Raw genomic sequence first — 23,684 nt, forward strand, 5'->3', positions numbered from 1 at the left:
GATAACCATTAGGTGATGATGGATAACCATTAGGTGATGATGGATAACCATTAGGTGATGATGGATAACCATTAGGTGATGATGGATAACCATTAGGTGATGATGGATAACCATTAGGTGATGATGGATAACCATTAGCAAAAAACGTGTTAACAAAGTCAGAACAATTAAGTAAATTCGGTTTAAATTCGCCCATTATGTGCCATCGTTTATTCTCCCTGGAAACCACATTACGATAAGAGTTTAAAGATGTTAATAACATTATCAAGTGAACTACCAGGAGCTCTATAGAGATTACCCACAATTCAATTACATGGCTCATCCCACTGAATTTCAATAAAAATAAACTCTTCGTCATCGGAAGAATATATTTGATCATCTCTTGTTAAACGTCACACAATGACTCCCAAACATGGCGGCTCCTCCTCCTCATAGTTCCTCGGATCGAGGGGAATATGTTCGGTGGTGATTGGTGATTTGAAAATTAATGGAGGAAAAGAAACTTTGAACCACATTCAGTAAAATAAAAAGGAAAGTTTTATTGTGGACAGGTAATCCTGAATATCATGAATATGTCTGCAGAGGATCGTGGAGTTCATGTCATGGATAAACAATTTACCTGTTTTCAAAGATTCCGATTATTAAAATCAATAAATTCAAAGTAGGGGAGAGCGGGGAACCTTCAATATAGGGGCACCTTGAACACAGGGGCACCTTGAACATAGGGGCACCTTGAACATAGGGGCACCTTGAACATAGGGACACCTTGAACATAGGGACACCTTGAACATAGGGACACCTTGAACATAGGGACACCTTGAACATAGGGACACCTTGAACATAGGGACACCTTGAGCATGGGGCACTTTGAACATAGGGACACCTTGAGCATGGGGCACTTTGAACATAGGGGCACGTTGAACACAGGGGCACCTTGAACATAGGGGCACCTTGAACATAGGGGCACCTTGAACATAGGGACACCTTGAACATAGGGACACCTTGAGCATGTGGCACCTTGAGCATGGGGCACCTTGAGCAGAGCATGGGGCACTTTGAACTTAGGGGTGGGTACCTTGAGCATAGGGGTACCTAGAGCATAGGGGCACCTTCAATATAGGTACCTTGAACATATTGAAAATAGGGGTAGCTTGAGCATAGGGGCACCTTCAACATAGGGGTACCTTGAACATAGGTGAACCTTAAACATCGGGGCACCTTGAACATAGGGGTAGCTTGAACATAGGGGCACCTTCAACATAGGGGTACCTCCAACATAGGGACACCCTGAACATAGGGGTACCTTGAACATCGGTGTACCTTGAACATAGGGGTAGCTTGAACATAGGGGCACCTTGAACATAGGGGTACCTTGAACATAGGGGTACCTTGAACATAGGAGCACCCTGAAGATAGGGGTACCTTGAACATAGGGGTACCTTGAACATCGGGGTACCTTGAACATAGGGGTACCTTGAACATAGGGGTACCTTGAACATCGGGATACCTTGAACAAAGGGGTACCTTGAGCATAGGGGTACCTTGAGCATAGGGCACCCTGAACATAGGGGCACCCTGAACATAGGGGTACCTTGAATATATTGAACATAGGGGCACCTTAAACTTAGGGGTACCTTGAGCATAGGGGCACCTTGAACATAGCGGCACCCTGAACATAGGGGTACCTTGAACAGAGTAAAATGAGTTTTCATTAGTTCATTACATGCGTAAGTTGTCTAATAAATAAAGAAGCTACAAGCACACATGGTGGTGGTTCGTGTGCAGCCTGTGGCTGCTGGTTGCAACATTTTCTGGGGGCGTGGCTGCCGCTAATGCAAAGGCTTACTATAACCAGTCAGCTGGTACTCATTTTTCCAACCCCAGAAGGATGTTAACACAATTGGTGTTAATTCAAGGCATGACAGGGGCTCAAACTCAGGACCTTAAGATTTCAAGCCAGCCACCTTAACCGTCAAGCCAACATCAGGCTTAGTGTAGATGGTAATATTGTGTCACTAATGCTCATGATTGATTTGAGATGCAAGGATGAGTGTGCCACTCACCTCCACCAGGTGGCTGGCACGTTCATCCTTGCACTCCAAAAGAATCATGGAAAGTGGCCACTCCATGACAAGGGATTATAATATCGTATTGGAGCTCAGCCCCTTTCTGAAGGACAACTGAGCGAAGAGACTCTTTACTCATTACTTGTACTGTGTTTATCATCGTAAATTCATTTATGCAAATTATATTTATGTGTCAATTCTTCTAAGTGGGAACGGATGTCTCATGTGCTTTGGGAGGATCGTGGGACACTGGGGCAGGCAAGCATGATGGCATCAATTTGTGTTACGAATAGAGATGAAGCACTTCTTGTTACTTGTGAATATCGAAGATTTTCTAAGTATATTGGTTGATCTTGTGCGTTAACCTACGTCTGTCTGTCTGTCTGTCTGTCTGTTTGTCTGTCTGTTTGTATGTATGTCAATTTCCTACAGGTCACAATTTAGTCCAATCTTCATGAAACTTCACCAAATGGTGGAGTTCATCACAAGGAAGAAGCCTATTGTTTTTCAGGTCAAAGGTCACCTTGAGGTCAAATTTCTAAATAGTCAGTTTTCATCTGATTGACTTCAAAGTTGAACAGAATTAGCATATTAAGTAAGTAAATTGGGAAACTAACTACTTTTGAGGTCAAAAGGTCAAAGGTCAACTCAAGGTCAAACTTCTAAAATCAATTTTCATCTGAAAAATTGTCAATTTTCATCTGATTAACCTGAAAATTAAAGAGCAAATGCACAGTAAATCAAGTAATTGGAAAACCAACTACTTTTGGGGTCAAAAGGTCAAAGGTCAACTCAAGGTTAAACTTCTAAAATCCATTTTCATCTGAAAAATTGTCAATTTTCATTTGATTAACCTGAACATTAAAGAGCAGTTGCACAGTAAATCATGTAATTGGAAAACCAACTATTTTTAGGGTCAAAAGGTCAAAGATCAACTCAGGATCGAACTTCTAAAATAATAAATTTCCGTCTGAAAAAGTATCCATTTTCATCCCATTAACTTGTAGATTAAACAGCAATAGCGAAGTGCATCACTGAATTGGGAAAGCAATTATTTTTGAGGTCTAAAGGTCAAAGGTCAACTGAAGGTCAAGCTTTTAAAATAATCACTTATCATCCAATTGAACCAAGCTTTGAATAAGATTGTCTATTTAAATCTTAATGAAATGGACAATTTGCTTTATCTATGGCAGATTTTTTGGGGGGAGCGATGGATTTTGCAAGTATCGTGCTCTGCATGACATCTTTCTTGTTTGTTTGTTTGTTTCCATGTTGGATTGATCATTTCAATGAAATGAAATATTTATTTTGCAAAACTTTTGGATGGTTGATCATTGGAACATGGAAACCAGAATTTGAACCCTTAAGTTGAAGAATGGTTGAAATGGCTTTTGCAGGTGGGAATTACTAGTGTGGGTGGTTGGCAGCTCTGTACAAGGAGTAGCAAATACTGTGCTAGAGGCTGGGCCAAGCAAAATGTGACATTTATTGTCCTCGCCAGAGGAGAGGGTATTGCATCTGGGTCCGTTTGTTTGTTGCCCCTTGTTACTTGCCGGAAAAGATTCCGGCAAGTATGTTGATCGGTTGGTTTGTCTGTTTGACTGTCTGTCTGTTTGTGCGCAGCACTACGTCTACATCATTGCACATAGAATCGCCAAACTTTACACACATATTGGTCTTGCCCTGGAATAGACTGTGCCCAATTTTTAACTCTCTCGACCCAAGGCCTCCATTATGACGTCATAATTTGATAATTCGACAAGTACAAAACTTCATCCGATCAAGATGCAATTTCTTGAGCGCCATGTCGGCAAAAACCAGTGGAGAAAAAATAATAATGATGACATCATCGGTCACGTGGTTCGGGCGCCATCTTGGAAAAACCGAAAAAATTTGCACCTCTATATCTCTGAAAGTGCTGAATAGAAAAAAATGATGTTAATGATATGGCTCATTGTAAAGAACTCTATATGGGGAATAAAATATGTTAATGATAATATCATAGTTGCATCAATTATGACGTCATAATTCGACAAGTACAAAACTTCATCCGATCAAGATGAAATTTATTGAGCATCATGTAGGCCTAAATTGGTGGAGAACACAAACAATGATGACGTCATCGGTCACGTGGTTCGGTCGCCATCTTGGAAAAACCGAAAAACTTTGTACCTCTATATCTCTGAACGTGCTGAATAGAAAACATTGAGACATGACTCATTGTAAAGAACTCTCCATGGGAAATAAAATATGTTAATGATGATGTCATAGTTGCGTCCATTATGACGTCATAATTCGACAAGTACAAAACTTCATCTGATCAAGATGAAATTTCTTAAGCGTCATGTGGGCCTAAATTGGTGGAGAAAACAAATAATGATGACGTCATCGGTCACGTGGTTCGGCCGCCATATTTGTCCAAAATGGCCGATAAAAAAAGTATATTCCGGCAAGTCCTCGGTCTCTGACCGATTTTTCATCTGTCTGTCTGTCTGTTTGTCTACGCAGAATGTGAGTATGCTTTTCTCTGCAGCCGTTGGTCCGATTGACACAAAACTTTCACCATGGGAGCGCCTCCTCTTATAGGTGGCCCTCCTCCTGCAGAATTTTTAATGCTAATTATGACGTCATAGGTCACGTGTACGGGCACCATCTTGGAAAAAAACGAAAAACTTTGCACCTCTGTATCTCCAAAATCACTCCATGGAAAAATTGATGCATGGCACATTGTCAAGTACATATATTCATGATGATGTCATCGGTGCCTTCTTTATGACATCATAATTATACAAGTCGAACACTTGGTCCGATCAGTTTGAAATTTATTTGGTCATGATCTACACAAAGATTGTACAGGATAATTAAATTCATGATTTCATCTGTCACATGGTTCGGCAGCCATATTGGATTGAAAATTAAAACCTTCAAAAATCTTCTTTTCCAGAATGGCTTATTAGTTCGATGTGAAACTCCACAGACATGATCTACTAGCTTTGGGGAATAAATTTTGAAAACGATTAAGTCATAGGTCACACGGTCTGGCAGCCATATTGGATTATATGCAAAAACTGCATACATGAAATTATTGTTCTTCTCTTAAAGTGAAGAATGGATCGATGCGAAATTATTATGATACTGTTATGGATTCGTCACTTCCGACTTTGTGGTTTTCATCTACTTGAAGCATTTTCAGTTTCATGTACTATGATTGTTACAGTTTCAGTGTGAAATGGAGATAACTGTCTTCAAAGGTAAAAATAATGTCTCAGAAGAAAAACGAAATGGGTGAGGGCGAACCCGGAAGAAGAAGATTAGGCGGGTGCGAGGATCGAGTGAGATTGGGGAAGAAAGGCCTATCTGCTTCGTGGTGTCGAGCAGACCTTGTGGACATTGGTTGCGAGCGAAAATTGCTTTCCCGGGAAAGGGATTCCCATGACAGAGTCGTTATTGCTGTGGCAAATAAACCTGCGTGATGGGTTTTGGTTTCGAGAGTGAATCATCGTTGGAGCGCAAGCTGACACCTTCATTATCGGCCGGTCCGCCATTCACCTCGCACCAGCCATTCCCCTGGTTGCACATGCGTGTCGTGGGTTTTCCCTGGAGCGATCTCCGCTTGGGAACAGCTGATCGTTCATGTCAGCTTCATTGTCTGGTGAACGGAAGGTGTGAATTCCCAGTCGCCTTTTGGATGAACTATTACCGGACCAACGTCGGCCCGACGTCTCACCAAGCAGCTCTTCTGCAGCGTTGACTGTCAGCCATCCTGGGTTCAGGTTTCAGTACGACCTTTTCTTGTGATCACCGGAGTGGGGATCGACTTTGGCCTGGTGTCGTGACACAGTGACTTTGGGGAATGTTACAGTTCGCTCATGTTGGAGTACTGTGAGTTATTGATTCAGGAATATATTGGTGGTACCATCATAGGAATTGTATGGTGTTTGCTGTGCAAGTGAGAGTTTTCTTGTACTTGCGTTAAGTGTTATTATTGTGTGAGTTTGAATACAATACTTGGTTTTTGTATCAATTGATTGGTGTGGTTCTACCATTGGTCATTGGGACACCCACATAATAGCACATCTTTCTGCCGTGACTCCTTTCGGGGCTCGGAGGTACACCGTGACCGGGGATTTGGGAGGAGCACGTAACACTACATTCGACTTCAGACTCGGCAATGGTTGCTGGAGTGAGATGCGCATGGAAGAAGTTTCGGGAACTGAGTGGCGTGCTGACGAGGAGGGGAGTGTCGTTGAAGCTGAAGGGAAAGGTGTATGCTGCATGTGTGAGAAGTGTTATGATTTATGGGAGCGAGACATGGGTAATGAACGTAAAGCAGCAACCAAGGCTGGAAAGGGTGGTAATGCGAATAGTTCGGTGTATGGGCGGAGTATCGTTGAGAGAGAGGAAGACAAATGAAGAATTGCGAAAGATGCTGGGAATAGAGCCTGTGCTGGATGCTGTGAAGAGGAACAGGTTGAGATGGTTTGGTCATGTGTTGAGGAAGGATGAAAGTGACTGGTTGAGAAGAGTGATGGAAATGAATGTAGAAGGAAGTAGAGGACGGGGAAGACCGAGAAAGACTTGGCTAAAGATGGTGGAAGAAGAAATGTGAGCAAGAGGGTTAACAAAGGGGAGATGCAGAAAATAAGGCAAAATGGAGAAGATTGTCATGGGGCCCACAAGGCTAACCCCCGCTCTAGCAGGGAAAATGGCCTTAAAATGCCCGTTGTTGTTGTTGTTGTTCGACTATGCATGGGGATATAATGTTGAAAAAAACAAAATAAAAAACGTCATCCGTCACATGGTTTGGCAGCCATATTTGATTCAAGGAAAATATTCAAAACTGCTTCTTTGAAAGAGCTTACCCTATCGATGCGAAGTTTTACAAATATCATCTCACATCATTGCTGCATGTCGTTTGAAAATGGTGATGGCATAGGTCACCTGTTTTGTCAGCCATCTTGGATATAGAAACGAACCTTTTCCGAAACAACACGAAATAAACACTACACAAACATGTCCTGGCGAGGGTCTCCGATCTCTTATTGTTCTTTCTTGTTATTCCTTCATTGGAAAAATTCCCATCATAATGCCGGCTCTACTCATCAGGAAATCAATCACCCATCTGGCCAATTTATCTTTCAACACTATTAGCTTTGATTGTGGCCCCAGAATATGTTATTTCACGATTGCATTTTTCAAATTCAACGTGGAATGTTGAACATGCTTTTGCAAATGCGTACTAGATTGATGTGGATAAAATTCAGTGCACTTGATTGATGAATCGTGTGGCCTCTCCAGGTTGGCCCTGTGAGCTTTATGTAGAAAACAAATATGGGCCTTCACTTTAAATGGAGGGTGTACTTGCCACAGAGAGCATTCCTCTTGCCTTCGTCTAATGGCTTGATAATATTGATGTGCGGCTCAGGCTCATCAAATAAGTGGTGCCATCAGCACACAATTGCTCTCAATCTAATTACTGTGTCTGGAAAGTCAAAACTGACGAATAGAAGTAATGTCGATGACTTCCCAGTCTCCAAAAATCAACAGGCTTTGCTGTTGTTTCTTTGGAATGCCAATTCTGTTGACACATAAATATCCAATAGTGCGGAAGTGAAATGCTTTCCCCACCAGTGGTGTTTGATCTTCAATCGAAGTGCTGCGAGTCACAATCAAATGATGTGAAAACCGTTTTCTGCAACATTGTGTGATCGTTGTCTTTTTCTCAGGTAGCAATCTGTGACCTGACAGCATCCTGAGGCCTGATGTGCAAAGTTTTAAAATTAAATATACCTGGGCACAAGTGCTGTAATGGATATTATAATTATGATGTAAAATGTGCTGTCTGTAATTGTCTCGCTTTCCTTGCAAGGAATGGTTTTACCGAAAGGTTTAACAAGGTGTTGTAACTTTGAAAATCCGGATAGACGGTGCTGATTGATTATAGCTATTCACTGGTGACACGTGACTTCCATAGCACTTGTAAAAGATCTTTGCACTCGAGACTTCCACAACTTATTAATTCGTCAGAAAAGATATCACAGATGCATCATATATGGGACATGCTTATACAGTATTCCCCACCTGTAATCTACGTAACTCCTGATACTATGACGTTACAGGTGACTGCCCTATGTTTCTTTGTGATGCTACCACCAGATCATAACAATGCTTTGTTTGTAAGTAACCTACAATTCATGACTTGCTGCGAATGTGAAAAATAATGCACCATAGTTGATGGAACAAAGAACCTCCGCAAGGATAGCAGAAATCATCGATTGAACTGATAGTTTAAAAATGCAAGTGAAGACCCTATCCTTGTGGAGGAGTTAATTTATCCAGAATTACACAAGAGATAATCTCCCCACATTACGGATGAGAAAACTCCCCAGAATTATGTACAGGATAGCTCCCCCAGTACTGGGATGGGATAGTTCCTCCAGTACTGGGATGGCGTAGTTCCCCCAGTACTGGGATGGGATAGTTCCTCCAGTACTGGGATGGCATAGTTCCCCCAGTACTGGGATGGGATAGTTCCCCCAGTACTAGGATGGGATAGTTCCCCCAGTACTGAGATGACATAGTTCCCCCAGTTCTAGGATGGAATAGTTCCCCCAGTACTAGGATGGGATAGTTCCTCCAGTACTGGGATGGCGTAGTTCCCCCAGTACTGGGATGGGATAGTTCCCCCAGTACTAGGATGGGATAGTTCCCCCAGTACTGAGATGACATAGTTCCCCCAGTACTAGGATGGAATAGTTCCCCCAGTACTAGGATGGGATAGTTCCCCCAGTAATAGGATGGGATAGTTCCCCCAGTACTAGGATGGGATAGTTCCCCCAGTACTAGGATGGGATAGTTCCCCCAGTACTAGGATGGAATAGTTCCCCCAGTACTAGGATGGAATAGTTCCCCCAGTACTAGGATGGGATAGTTCCCCTAGTACTAGGATGGGATAGTTCCCCCAGTACTGAGATGACATAGTTCCCCCAGTACTAGGATGGAATAGTTCCCCCAGTACTAGGATGGGATAGTTCCCCCAGTACTAGGATGGGATAGTTCCCCCAGTACTAGGATGGAATAGTTCCCCCAGTACTAGGATGGGATAGTTCCCCCAGTACTAGGATGGAATAGTTCCCCCAGTACTAGGATGGAATAGTTCCCCCAGTACTAGGATGGGATAGTTCCCCCAGTACTAGGATGGGATAGTTCCCCCAGTACTGAGATGACATAGTTCCCCCAGTACTAGGATGGAATAGTTCCCCCAGTACTAGGATGGGATAGTTCCTCCAGTACTGGGATGGCATAGTTCCTCCAGTACTGGGATGGCATAGTTCCCCCAGTACTAGGATGGAATAGTTCCCCCAGTACTAGGATGGGATAGTTCCTCCAGTACTGGGATGGCATAGTTCCCCCAGTACTGGGATGGGATAGTTCCCCCAGTACTAGGATGGAATAGTTCCCCCAGTACTAGGATGGCATAGTTCCCCCAGTACAGGGATGGCATAGTTCCCCCAGTACTAGAATGGGATAGTTCCCCCAGTACTAGGATGGGATAGTTCCCCCAGTACTAGGATGGGATAGTTCCCCCAGTACTAGGATGGGATAGTTCCCCCAGTACTGGGATGGGATAGTTCCCCCAGTACTGAGATGACATAGTTCCCCCAGTACGAGGATGGGATAGTTCCCCCAGTACTGGGATGGCATAGTTCCCCCAGTACTGGGATGGGATAATTCCCTCAGTACTGAGATGACATAGTTCCCCCAGTACTAGGATGGAATAGTTCCCCCAGTACTGGGATGGCATAGTTCCCCCAGTACTGGGATGGGATAGTTCCCCCAGTACTAGGATGGGATAGTTCCCCCAGTACTGGGATGGCATAGTTCCCCCAGTACTGGGATGGGATAGTTCCCCCAGTACTGAGATGACATAGTTCCTCCAGTACTGGGATGGCATAGCTCCCCAAGTACTGGGAAGGGATAGTTCCTCCAGTACTGGGATGGCATAGTTCCCCCAGTACTAGGATGGGATAGTTCCCCCAGTACTGGGATGGCATAGTTCCCCCAGTACTGGGATGGGATAGTTCCCCCAGTACTGAGATGACATAGTTCCCCCAGTACTAGGATGGAATAGTTCCCCCAGTACTAGGATGGCATAGTTCCCCCAGTACTAGGATGGGATAGTTCCCCCAGTACTAGGATGGGATAGTTCCCCCAGTACTCGGATGGCATAGTTCCCCCAGTACTAGGATGGGATAGTTCCCCCAGTACTGAGATGGCATAGTTCCCCAGTACTAGGATGGTATAGTTACCCCAGTACAGAGTTGGCATAGTTCCCCCAGTACTAGGATGGGATAGTTCCCCCAGTACTGAGATGACATAGTTCCCCCAGTACTAGGATAGGATAGTTCCCCCAGTACTGGGATTGCATAGGTCCCCCAGTACTAAGACGGGATCGTTCCACCAGAATTACAGATGGGATATAGTTCCTCCTAGTACGAGGACGGGATAGCTCCACAAGAATTACAGAAGATATAATCTCAACCACATTACGGATTGGAAAATTCCCCCAGGATAATGGACTAGAAAATTCCCCCAGTACTAGGACAGCACAGTTGCCCCAGTACGAGGACGGGATAGTTCCCCCAGAGTTATGGATGGGTTGAAATCCCAGAATTAGCGTATTTTAGGAACACTTACAAATGCTATGCCATACATATACACATAGAGACAATTGTGGTCTTGCCTCATCGTGAAGCCCCAGGAATATGATTATTTTACCACCTAAAATATATCTGTCTGTCTGTGCAGACAAGAACTCTTTATTATCATTTGAACTTTGTCATCAAATTCTCAACAAAACCTTATACAGTATTGTGGCGGACACAAAAGCCCACTGGCGTGGTGACATCATTCCACGCACCAAGTGGGCGGTGGCCACGCCCGAGGGGTAGGCGTGGCCTCATGATATACCCCGGGCGACCAGCCCGGAGGAGTCTGGAGTACAGTGTTACAGTGTAGTCTTACAATAAAGACGTTTATATGTTACCGCTTGTCCGCTTCCTCCTTGCTCACAAGCAGCGCGCGTAACGCCGCGCTTTACTGGTGACCCTCGACGTTGGATCTGCCGGAGCGATCCTTCCACACGCGACGCCATCGCCATGGCCGCCTTCGTCAAACTTCCGGAATTTTGGGAGGCTCAGGCCGAAGTCTGGTTCGTCCAGGCCGAAGCCCAATTTCAGCTTCGGCACCTCACCGGCGATGACACGCGCTACTGCCACGTCGTCGCCTCCCTCGGGCCCGGCACGGCCGCTCGAGTTGTGTCCGTCCTTCGCCACCCACCGGACGGCCACAAGTACGAGGCACTCAAGCGGCTACTCCTAGCCACGTTCAGCCTCACGGACGACGCACGGGCCGACCGCCTCCTGGATCTCCCCGAGCTCGGTGAGACGCGCCCGTCGGTCCGAATGGACCATATGCTGTCACTGTTGGGCGACGAAGCCCCCGGTTCGCTATTCCGGGCGCTTTTCCGTCGCCAACTTCCAGCGCAGGTTCGCCTCGCGTTGGCCGGGACCGGGCTAACGGAACCCCGAGCATTGGCGGCCGAGGCGGACAAGTACTTCGCCGCTTCGGACACGCGGGCGAGCGTTGGCGTGGCCGTCACGGCCTTCGACGCTGCTGTTCCACAGCATCATCTTCTACAGCACGCTGATGTTCAGCAGCATGCTGATACGCACCTCGTGAACGCCGCCACGCCCCGCCCACCGCCGCGGCGAAAACCGCCACCGCGGGGAAACCCGTCGACTCCACCGGCCTGGCGGAGCCAGCCGCGCTCCTCCAGCTCCACCACCTGGTGCTGGTTCCACGCCAAGTTCGGCCACGAAGCTCGGCGGTGTCATCCGCCGTGCTCCTTCAACGGGTCGGGAAACGCCCGGGCCGGCGCTCAATTGTGGCGATGAGCGCCGGCCGTTCGAGCAGCCTGCTGTTCATAACGGACACCTTCTCCGGGCGCCGTTACCTGTGCGACACGGGAGCACAGGTGAGTGTCATTCCCGCCGGCACGTCAGACAAGCACGCCGCGGGTGGGGGCCCCGCGCTGCTTGCCGCGAACGGGACGCCCATCCGTACGTACGGAAAACGCTGCCTCTCTCTGCGGTTTGGAGGGCAGGTTTTCCGATGGACGTTCGTCACCGCCGACGTGCCCATGGCACTGCTTGGCGCGGACTTCCTGTGCGCTAATGGGCTCCTGGTCGACGTCAAGCGCAGACGGCTTGTCCAGGCCGAGACGTTCAGCTCGCTCGCATGTGCGTTGCCCAGCTCAACGAGCGGCTTGCCAAGCGGCTTGCCGAACGATTCGGTTCCGGCCACGTTGGTCTGTACGCTTCCGGCAGCGGACGCATTCACCCGCCTCCTCGCCGGCTTCCCGGCCCTCACGCGGCCCACCTTCTCGGCGGGGGCCGTCAAGCACGGGGTGGCCCATCACATCCCCACCGTCGGGCCACCGGTCTACGCCCGGGCACGCCGCCTCGAGCCGACGAAGCTGGCGGTGGCAAAAGCGGAGTTCGCTACCCTGGAGCGACTCGGCATCGTTCGGCGCTCAGAGAGCGCTTGGGCGTCGCCGCTGCACATCGTGCCGAAGCCCGGCGGGGGATGGCGACCGTGCGGGGACTATCGCCGTCTCAATGACGCCACGACTCCCGACCGCTACCCCGTCCCCCACATTCAGGACTTTTCCGCCCGTTTGGCGGGCAGGTCCTTCTTCTCGAAGGTGGACCTCATACGCGGCTACCATCAGGTCCCCGTCAGGTCGGAGGACGTCCCGAAGACGGCGGTCATCACGCCATTCGGACTCTTCGAGTTCCTGCGCATGCCCTTCGGTCTGAAGAATGCGGCTCAGGCGTTCCAGCGACTGATGGACAGCGTCCTGCGCGACTTGGATTTTGTCTACGTCTACCTGGACGATATCCTCGTCGCCAGCGCGTCCCGCGAAGAGCACCTACGCCACCTCCGCATGCTCTTCGAACGCCTGGGCCAGCATGGCCTGATTGTGAACCCCGCAAAGTGCCGGTTCGGCGCCGCCACAATCGATTTTCTGGGGCACCGTGTCACCAGGCACGGAGCCGTCCCCCTGCCGGCCAAGGTGGAGGCGGTGAAGGGGTTTCCGCGCCCCCGCACGATCAGAGGGCTGCAGGAGTTCCTGGGCATGGTGAACTTTTACCATCGGTTCCTGCCCCGTATCGCCCAGCTCCTGCGCCCCCTGCACGAAGCTCTCCGAGGTAAGCCGGGCAAAGGCGACGTTACCTGGACCGAGCAGATGGACACGGCGTTCACGGGCGCGAAGCTCGCCTTGGCTAACGCCACCATGCTCGCGCACCCGGCGCCCGATGCACCGATCGCCCTCACCACCGATGCCTCGGACTACGCGGTGGGCGCGATGCACGAGCAATGGGTGCGTGGAGCTTGGCAACCGCTGGCGTTCTTTAGCCGGCAGCTTCGCCCGCCCAAACGCCGTTACAGTACCTTCGACCGCGAGTTGCTCGGACTTCACTTGGCGGTCAGGCACTTCCGCCATCTGCTCGAGGGCCGGGCGTTCACTGCCTTCGTCGACCACAAGCCGCTGATCTTCGCGATGGGCAAGGTCACCGAGCCGTGGTCGGCCCGGCAGCAGCGTCACCTCTCGGCCGTGTCCGAGTACACGACGGACATCCAGCACGTCGCGGGGAAGGACAACCCGGTGGCGGATTGCCTTTCCCGGGCCGTCGCCCACGCAGTCCACCTCGGCATCGACTATGCCCGGATGGCCGCGGACCAGGCCGCTGACCCCGACGTCCAGGCCTTGCGGACCGCCGTCACGGGCCTCCGCGTCACCGAGGTGCCGTTCGACGGCGCGGGCGCGGCCCTCTTGTGCGACGTCTCCCTCGGGCGTCCTCGCCCCATTGTGCCCGCGGGCTGGCAGCGCCAGGTGTTTGACGCCATCCACGGCCTGTCCCACCCGGGCGCGAGGGCCTCCCAAAGGCTGATCGCCGACAAGTTCGTCTGGCATGGCCTCCGGAAGGCCGTCCGCGGCTGGGCCAGGACATGCCTCGCGTGCCAGCGCGCCAAGGTGCACCGGCACACCCAGGCCCCGTTGGCCCCGTTCACGGTGCCGGAACGCTGGTTTGACCACGTCCACGTGGACCTGGTGGGACCTCTGCCCCCCTCGCGGGGTTTCACCCACGTCCTCACCATGGTGGACCGCACCACCCGGTGGCCGGAGGCCGTGCCCTTGGCGTCGACAACGGCGGCCGATGTCGCGCAGGCTTTCATCGCCACCTGGGTCGCCCGGTTCGGCGCCCCCTCAGACATCTCATCCGACCGCGGCCCCCAGTTCACCTCGGAGCTTTGGGGGGCGGTTGCGCAGGGGCTCGGGGTCCGGCTGCACCGAACCACGGCCTACCACCCCCAGGCTAACGGCCTGTGTGAGCGATTTCACCGCTCATTGAAGGCCGCGCTCCGGGCCACCCTCCGCGACGGCGGCTGGGTCGACAGGCTCCCCTGGGTCCTGCTGGGCCTCCGGACGGCGCCCAAGGAGGACCTGCGCGCATCCGCGGCGGAGTTGGTCTTCGGGCAACCGCTGCGGGTGCCGGGCGAGTTCCTCCCCGACTCCACGGCACCATGGTCCGCGGCACAGCAGCGCTCCGCTCTGCAAGAGACCGCCCAGAGGTTCGCCCCGGTGCCAACGGCATGCCACGGGCACCCACCGACGCACGTCGCCCCGGAGCTTCACACGGCGGAGTACGTCTTCGTCTGCCACGATGCCCATCGGACACCACTGCGGCCCCCGTACGACGGGCCTTTCCGCGTGCTGGAGACCGGGGCGAAGCACTTCACCCTGGACATCGGCGGTACTCCTGACCGCGTTTCGGTAGACCGCCTCAAGCCGGCCCACCTCGATGTGGACCATCCACCGCCAGTGGCCCGACCCCCACGTCGGGGCCGCCCTCCTGCGGGCGGACCCCCGGCACCGCCCAGCCCCGCCGCCACGCCGCCCCCCGGTCCTGCACCCATCCCAGGGGCAGCCAGGGGCATCCCACCTGGCATCCCTGCACCCCGGACGCCGCCGATCGCCAGGGGGCGCTTCGGCCGGGTCATTCGTCTGCCCCGCAAACTGGCCCTCCAGGTGCACGGGAATTCTGGGGGGGCGCGTGTGGCGGACACAAAAGCCCACTGGCGTGGTGACATCATTCCACGCACCAAGTGGGCGGTGGCCACGCCCGAGGGGTAGGCGTGGCCTCATGATATACCCCGGGCGACCAGCCCGGAGGAGTCTGGAGTACAGTGTTACAGTGTAGTCTTACAATAAAGACGTTTATATGTTACCGCTTGTCCGCTTCCTCCTTGCTCACAAGCAGCGCGCGTAACGCCGCGCTTTAGTATCATGATAATATGGAGAAGAGTAATTAATAATTTGGTGAAAATGGCAAAGGGCAAGGTCACAGTAAGTACAAATATGCCTTATCAGTCCGTCCACCTTATCAGTCCGTCCACCTTATCAGTCCGTCCACCTTATCAGTCCGTCCACCTTTTCAGTCCGTCCACCTTATCAGTCCGTCCAGCTTATCAGTCCGTCCACCTTATCAGTCTGTCCAGCTTATCAGTCCGTCCAGCTTATCAGTCCGTCCAGCTTATCAGTCCGTCCAGCTTATCAGTCCGTTCAGCTTATCAGTCCGTCCAGCGTATCAGTCCGTCCACCTTATCAGTCCGTCCAGCTTATCAGTCCGTCCACCTTATCAGTCCGTCCACCTTATCAGTCCGTCCAGCTTATCAGTCTGTCCAGCTTATCAGTCCGTCCACCTTATCAGTCCGTCCACCTTATCAGTCCGTCTACCTTATCAGTCCGTCTACCTTATCAGTCCGTCCACCTTATCAGTCCGTCCACCTTATCAGTCCGTCCACCTTATCAGTCCGTCCAGCTTATCAGTCCGTCCACCCTATCAGTCCGTCCACCTTATCAGTCCGTCCACCTTATCAGTCCGTCCACCTTATCAGTCCGTCCATCTTATCAGTCCGTCCACCTTATCAGTCCGTCTACCTTATCAGTCCGTCTACCTTATCAGTCCGTCCACCTTATCAGTCCGTCCACCTTATCAGTCCGTCTACCTTATCAGTCCGTCCACCTTATCAGTCCGTCCACCTTATCAGTCCGTCCACCTTATCAGTCCGTCCACCTTATCAGTCCGTCCACCTTATCAGTCCGTCCACCTTATCAGTCCTTGTGTGCAGCGCGGGTTTTTTAAAAATTACTTCCGTGTTTCTTTACTTTATCCACTTGCATTTTGAGATGTTTTCTAATTTACCAATTGAGCTTTTGCCATGAAATTTTCAACAAACCTTTATTATGAGAATATGGCGAACACGAATGAATACATTGCACTTCTTTTTTACCCTCCACCACCGAAAGTTGACGGAGGTTTTGTTTCCATCCTTGTGTGTTTGTCTGTCTGTCTGTCTGTCTGTCTATCTGTCTATCTGTGAGCAGGATATCTCAAAAACTTGTAGACAAATTCGAACGGAATTTGGTGGGCAGGTTCGGTGTGTGACAATGACTAATTGATTCTGCAGTATCTGCAATATGAAAACTAAATTTTGAACTGTTTTTAAAACATCGTGTACACGAGCCAAGTTACCGAGACGGTTGCCATGGCAACATAATTCAGGCATCATCGCCTGATCTAACCAGGTTGAGATAATGAAATGAGGAATAGATATCTGCAATATGAAAGCTAAATGTTCAAGGTTTTTTTTTAAATATGGCGAACACAAAAGCACATGGACGGATGATCGGTCGGTCGGACGGAGCTCATTTGAATGTCCCTTCTATGATCTTGGCGGAGTGGCACGGAACAACTATCTATCTTGCTGTAACGTATAATAACACTATTTTCTCATTTATAAGCATCAACATAGTCTACACATTATTGCCCTCACATGAGGAGAGGGTATTGCATTTTAGTCCATTTGTCTGTCTGTTTGTCTGTTTGTTTGTCTGTTTGTTTGTTTGTCTGTTTGTTTGTCTGCGCAGAATAAATATGATTTTCTCTGCAACTGTTGGTCTGATTGACAGGAAATTTTCACCATAGGTGCAACTCCACCTGTATAATTTTCTAATGATAATTATGACGTCATAGGTCACGTGGTCCGGCCGCTATCTTGAAAAACCGTAAAAAATTGCACCTCTATATCTCCAAAAGTGCTGAATAGAAAATATTGAGATATGGCTCATTGTAAAGAACTCTCCATGGGGAATAAAATATGTTAATGACGATGTCATCGGTGCCTCCATTATGACGTCATAATTTGACAAGTACAAAACTTCATCCGATAAAGTTCAAATTTATTGAGCGTCATGTTGCCATAAATTGGTGGGGGGGGGGAAAAAATAACGATGACGTCATCGGTCACGTGGTTCGGCCTCCATCTTGGGAAAACCGAAAAACTTTGCACCTCTATATCTCCGAAAGCGCTACATAGAAAAAATTGAGACATGGCTCATTGTAAATAACTCTCCATGTGGAATAACATCTGTGAATGATGATGTCATTGGTGCCTCCATTATGACGTCATAATTCGACAAGTACAAAACATCATCTGATCAACATGAAATTTATTGAGCATAATCTAGGGATAAATTGGTGGAGAGAAAAAATAATAATGATGACGTCATCGGTCACGTGGTTCGGCCGCCATATTTGTTTTAACAAAAAAGCCTTAAAACAACTGAAAACATCCTGGCGAGGGTCTGCAATCTCTGATTGCTCTTTCTCGTTGTTGTTTATGTCACATGAACATATTATGGCGACATTACATAAATCTTGTTGAACACTTATTTTAACTTGAAAGAGCAGTTCAAGGGGTCATCCATATATTGTATGTAAACATATCTTTCAGCATTTCTGGACACCGTGCCCTCTTCTTCCCACAAATATTAATATCACGAGGCCGAAAGTCCCACTTCGCCATACATTACAGAATATAGTATACGGATAGCTCCGGGATAAGGAACTACATGGGAATTGTGGACAGAATGCTATTCTGCTCTTGATTCTAAGATTCATGGAATCTGCTCAGAGGCCTAACGTCTCTCTTGTCTTTGTGCACTTACAGATCAGCACGTTGGTGGGCCACAGAGAGTGCGGGCGAAGCTCAGACCACATGCAGCAGGGATTGCAACGTGTCGGACAGGCGGTCGCACTCGCAGTCGATCGTTTCGTCACCATTGGCGAGGCGATTGCTGAGGAGAACCCAGAACTACAGCCTGAGATGACCCTGGCGTGTCGGGAGGCTCATGTGTCAGGTAGGCCCGATCGTAACAACATTAATACTTGGTAGAATTGATTTGACATCACGAGATGAAGAAGTCGCTGCTGACGCCATGTTTATCCTCTGTCAGATCACTGGACTGGAAAGATAGATTGGTCGTCAGAAGGAAGATCAGCAGAAATTAATTTATGAGGTGATGTTTCCATGGTTAGCTCACCTGGAACGAAGTTAAGGGGAGCTTATGCGATGGCACGTCATCCGTCCGTCCGTCCGTCCGTCCGTCCGTCCGTAAACACTTGAAACTTCTTCTCCAAAACCGCTGATAGGATTGCGACCAAATTTGGAACAAATTCGATTTGTTGTGTTGTGACTAAGGTTTGTTCACGGCATTAAAAAAAAATCGGGGTCTAAGGTGGTTTACCGGGGTCAGGGTGGATCCAGGTTTGAACCCCAAAATTGGCATTTGTTTTCTTCTCTGAAACTACACACACAATTTCGATGAAACTTGACCACAACCTTCATCACCTGTGATGTACGGAAGTTTGTTCATGGCATTAAAAAAAGCTGCCCCTTTGGGGGTCTACGGAGGGGTTGCCCCCTAAAATAGGTATTTGCTTTCTTCTCAGAAACTACACACGCAATTCCGATGAAATTTGACCACAACCTTCATCACCCGTGTTGTTCCAACGTTTGTTCCTGGCATTTAAAAAATCGGGGTCTAAGGTGGTCTATGGGAGGCGTCGGTGTGGCTTGCTCCCCAAAATAGGTATTTGCTTTTTTCTCAGAACCTACACACACAATTTTGATAAAACTTCACCACAACCATCATCATCCATGATGTACCAATGTTTGTTCAGGGCATTGGAAAAATTATGGTCTGAGGAGGTACACGGGGCGGGAGGGGGGTGGGGGGGGGGGGTTGCTCCCCAAAGTAGTTTTTTTTTTTTTTTTTTGTATATTGAATCGAGGCTCGTGAAACAGCTAACATTTACTTCACAAACAAATCAACCAGACAAACAAAATATATAAAAAGAGGGAGCGGAAGACAAGATGGGGAGAGAAGGGGAAGCACACAAACACAACATTTGAGAGCAGGGAGATGTGTGGAAGGGAGAGGGCTTGGGGGGAGGAGGCGTGGGAAGGGGGGGGGGGGAGGGAGAAGTATAAAACACAAGGACACCAAGGACTTCCAGGACAGAAGTTTGGTATTTCAAAAAAGTGGAATTGGGGTGAAATTAGCGGGGGTAGAAAAGATCAAGGTTTTGGATGGGGGAAGATAAGAGATGGTGGTGAACAGCTGTTTTAAAGACCTGGAGGGTGGAGTGGGATTGAAGAGAGTGAGGGAGTTTGTTCCAGAGGCGGGAGAAAAGAGGAATGAAGGAGTGAAGGTGAGCAGAGAGTCTTGATTTTGGCAGTTTAACCATAAGAGGGTTACAGGCAAATCTTGTGCGACCTGTAGGAATATTTGCGGGACAGAGCCCAGAGAGAGCTGGGGGGGCAAGGCCAGAGAGGAGTCGGTAGAAGACGGAAAGACCACCAACCTGCCTGCAGTGAGTGAGTGAGAGGCCCTTGGAGTTAGCTTCATCACGGGAGATTCCAATGATTCTGAACGCTTTGCTTTCAACAGCGTGAAGACGAGCTAGGTGTGAGGCAGGAGCACCAGCCCAGAGGGGAGAGCAGTATTACATTGAGCTGCGGATGAAAGCCTTGTATGTGGTGAGGAGCTCAGGTGTGCCAAGGAAGGACTTCGCACGACGGAGGATGCCCAGTCGGCGACTGGCTTTGGAGGCCAGATTTGAAATGTGGTTTTCCCATGAAAGATCATGGCAGATAGTGAGACCCAAAAGCTTGAGTGACAGAACTTCTTGGAGAGGATTATTCAGAAAGTGGATGACACAAAGTGTGTGTGTGTGTATGTTTGTGTGTGTGTAGTGTGTATGGTTTTGTTTGTTTGTTTAAAGTATTATGATTATGTTAGTATGTTCTACATGCTGCCCTGTCTTACAGATTATATTCAGGCTGTAACACAACAAAATGTAAAAAAGTCAAGGGTGTGAATACTTTCTGAAGGCACTGTACCTTTGGGGCCAAGTTTATTCTGCCAACCTTTGTATGGAGGCGACGATATAGCATTGTTCTGAGGCTGTTTGGAATATCACACACACACACACACACACACACCAGAAACACACACACCACACACACACACACACACACACACATACACACACGAAGAAACAAGAAGAAAAAGACGTAAAATGTCATATTCCCCACTGTGGTTTTTAGTAATTTTGCTGTACTGAGTTAAAAGCTGTCAGTCGGCCATCTTTGGTTGGATGACAAAGCAAAATCTTCTGCATATGTATACTCTTGTATTGTCTTTGTGCCAAGTTTAAAGAAAGTCGATCCATGTATGTCCGCCAAATGGATGGAGACGCGTTTAAGTAACAAAATAGCCGCTAAATCGGCCATTTTGGATCTGATATCGAAAAACATTTATGTGCAAATGTAACCCATCATTCTTTATCTATGCACCAAATTTGAACAGGATCGGTATATGCATGTCCAGGAGATGGTTGAGGATGTGGTCAATATCTGGTTTTTTTACAACTCAAATGGCCGCCATCTACCAGTCGGCCATCTTTGATCAATCACAAAATAAAATGAAGTGCATGTACAGTATATGCCGTCATCGGCCGTGCTTGTGCCAAGTTTGAACAAAATCGGACCATGCATGTCCGAAAAATTGTTGGAGACACGTTTAAGTAACAAAATGGCCGCCAGTCGGCCATATTGGATCTGATTTCACAAACAAAGGATGTGCTTATGTAAGCCGTAATTCATAATTATCTGTGTGCCAAATGTGAACGAGATCGGTAAATGAATGTCTGAGAAATGGTTGAGGACGTAGTCAATATCAGGCTTTTTACAACTAAAATGGCCGCCTGTCGGCCATCTTTGATCTCATTGCAAAGCAAAATGATGTGCATATGTATACCATCATGTTTTGTCTTTGGCTACTTACTAAATTGTTCAATATATCTCCGAGATATGTTTGCAGACACACGGCTGGACGGACGAACGGACAAGACCCATCCCATAAGCCCCCCTTTCTGTCAAAGTCCAACGGGGGCTAATAACGCAGAAATAAAGAAAATTACCAAATATCAAGACCTCAAGAATGAAGTGAAAATATCCTGGAAGCTGAATAATGTCAAAATTGTACCAATGAAATTGGAGCAATGGAAATGATAAAGAAGAACCTTACAGAGATCTTTAAAAAACAACCCGAGCAACATTATAAACGAGCTGCAGTTGGAGGCTGTACGAGGCTCAGTGATGATCATGAAAAGAGCCCTTGGGAAAAAAAACTCTGAGAACAACACAACTTCACAACTTAGCACATGAATCGCAATTCTTACCGAAACGGGGGTGGATAATCCGAGTCCTGCGAGGTTCCACCTTCTGAAACCCAAATTATGGAGATAACAACCAACAACACGCACATAAACTGATACACACACACACACACACACACACACACACACAAACATACTGACACAAACATACTGACACACAAACATACTGACACACAAACATACTGACACACAAACATACTGACACACAAACATACTGACACACAAACATACTGACACACAAACATACTGACACACAAACATACTGACACACAAACATACTGACACACAAACATACTGACACACAAACATACTGACACACAAACATACTGACACACAAACATACTGACACACAAACATACTGACACACAAACATACCGAAACACACACACACCCACACACACACACACACACACACACACACAAACACACACACACACACACACATACACACAAACATACTGACACACAAACATACTGACACACAAACATACTGACACACAAACATACTGACACACAAACATACTGACACACAAACATACTGACACACAAACATACTGACACACAAACATACTGACACACAAACATACTGACACACAAACATACTGACACACAAACATACCGAAACACACACACACACACACACACATACACACATACACACACACACACCTAATTTAAAACGAGGCACTACGTTCTGAGAGTAATACAGGAGCAGCAACAATAATGAATTTATGTTCACGAAATCTGTATGTACATTGCATGGCTTTGCTTGTAAAAAAAAATAGAAAGATTATATTTATTATGGCTTCAGTGAGGAGATAAATTGTTTTATGTACAGAACAGCAAGACAATGGTGATTACTTTTTTAAGGGCCTGTATGATGAAACGGAGACTTTTGTGTGTTGATATTATATCACCTTCCTCATCATTTTAGGGTCAGCAACTCTAACCCTAACCAGAACCCTAACAGCATTCTAGTCTATACTATAAAAGGATCTGCGCGTGCATGCATGTGTATGTGTCAGTTCCAGACCCCTCTATACCTTTATCCCCCTTAATACCCCCAAGACTCTGAAGACCCCCAAACGCTCTTGATACCCACCAAGACCCTTAAAAGCCCTCAGACCCTTAAAAGCCCTCAGACCCTTTAAGAGCCCTAATATCCTTCAATACTCCAAAGACCCCCATGACCCCCAATATCCCCAAGACCCTTAACACCCCTAAGACAATGAAGAACCTTTAAGATTCATAATACCCTGCAGACCCTTTAATAACCCAAAGACTCATAAGACCCCTTAGACCCCTAATACTCCTTAGACATTTAATACCCATAATAACCCTAAAGACCCCGAAAACCCCCGATACCTTCTGTAACCCGAAGACCATTTAAGACCCCATAAAAATCCCAGATCCGATAGACCCCATTATTACCCTTAGACCCATAAGACCTGCTGTCTGTGGGCCTTCTGCAATAACACTTGAGGGTCACCAGCCATAATCCAAAGGGCCCCCATTGGTAAACCGCCTCAGTACCAAACTAACAGAGTGCAAAATATAATTTATTAAGTAAATTTCTCTTTCTTTTTTCAGGTTCTGCTCATCTTGGTTAGTGGCATAGAAAAAGTCCCACGTAGGATATAGAAAGTCCCACGTGGAAAAGAAAAAAATCCCATGTGGAAAAGATGAAAGTCCCACGTAGGATATAGAAATGTCCCATGTGGAAAAGAGAAAAATCCCATGCGGCAAAGAGAAAAATCCCATGTGGCAAAGAGAAAAATCCCACGTGGAAAAGAGAAAATTCCCACGTAGGATATAGAAAAGTCCCATGTGGAAAAGAGAAAAATCCCACTTGGCAAAGAGAAGAGTCCCACACTGCAAAGGGAAAAGTCCCACACTGCAAAGG

The 23,684-nt window shown here is 47.9% G+C and overlaps 1 protein-coding gene across 1 annotated transcript in view; it reads left to right on the forward strand.

The window, feature by feature from the left end:
• CTNNAL1 (catenin alpha like 1) overlaps window positions 1-23,684 on the forward strand; it is a 673,107-nt gene that overhangs the window by 294,786 nt on the left and 354,637 nt on the right. Inside the window, exon 2 of the mRNA XM_068123645.2 lies at window positions 18,207-18,396. Within this exon, the coding sequence (XP_067979746.2) occupies window positions 18,207-18,396 (190 nt within the window). The remainder of the gene's footprint in view (window positions 1-18,206; window positions 18,397-23,684) is intronic.

This window comes from Myxine glutinosa, chromosome 7 (genome assembly GCF_964187855.1).
Source record: "Myxine glutinosa chromosome 7, kmMyxGlut1.1, whole genome shotgun sequence".
Lineage (NCBI taxonomy): Eukaryota > Metazoa > Chordata > Myxini > Myxiniformes > Myxinidae > Myxine > Myxine glutinosa.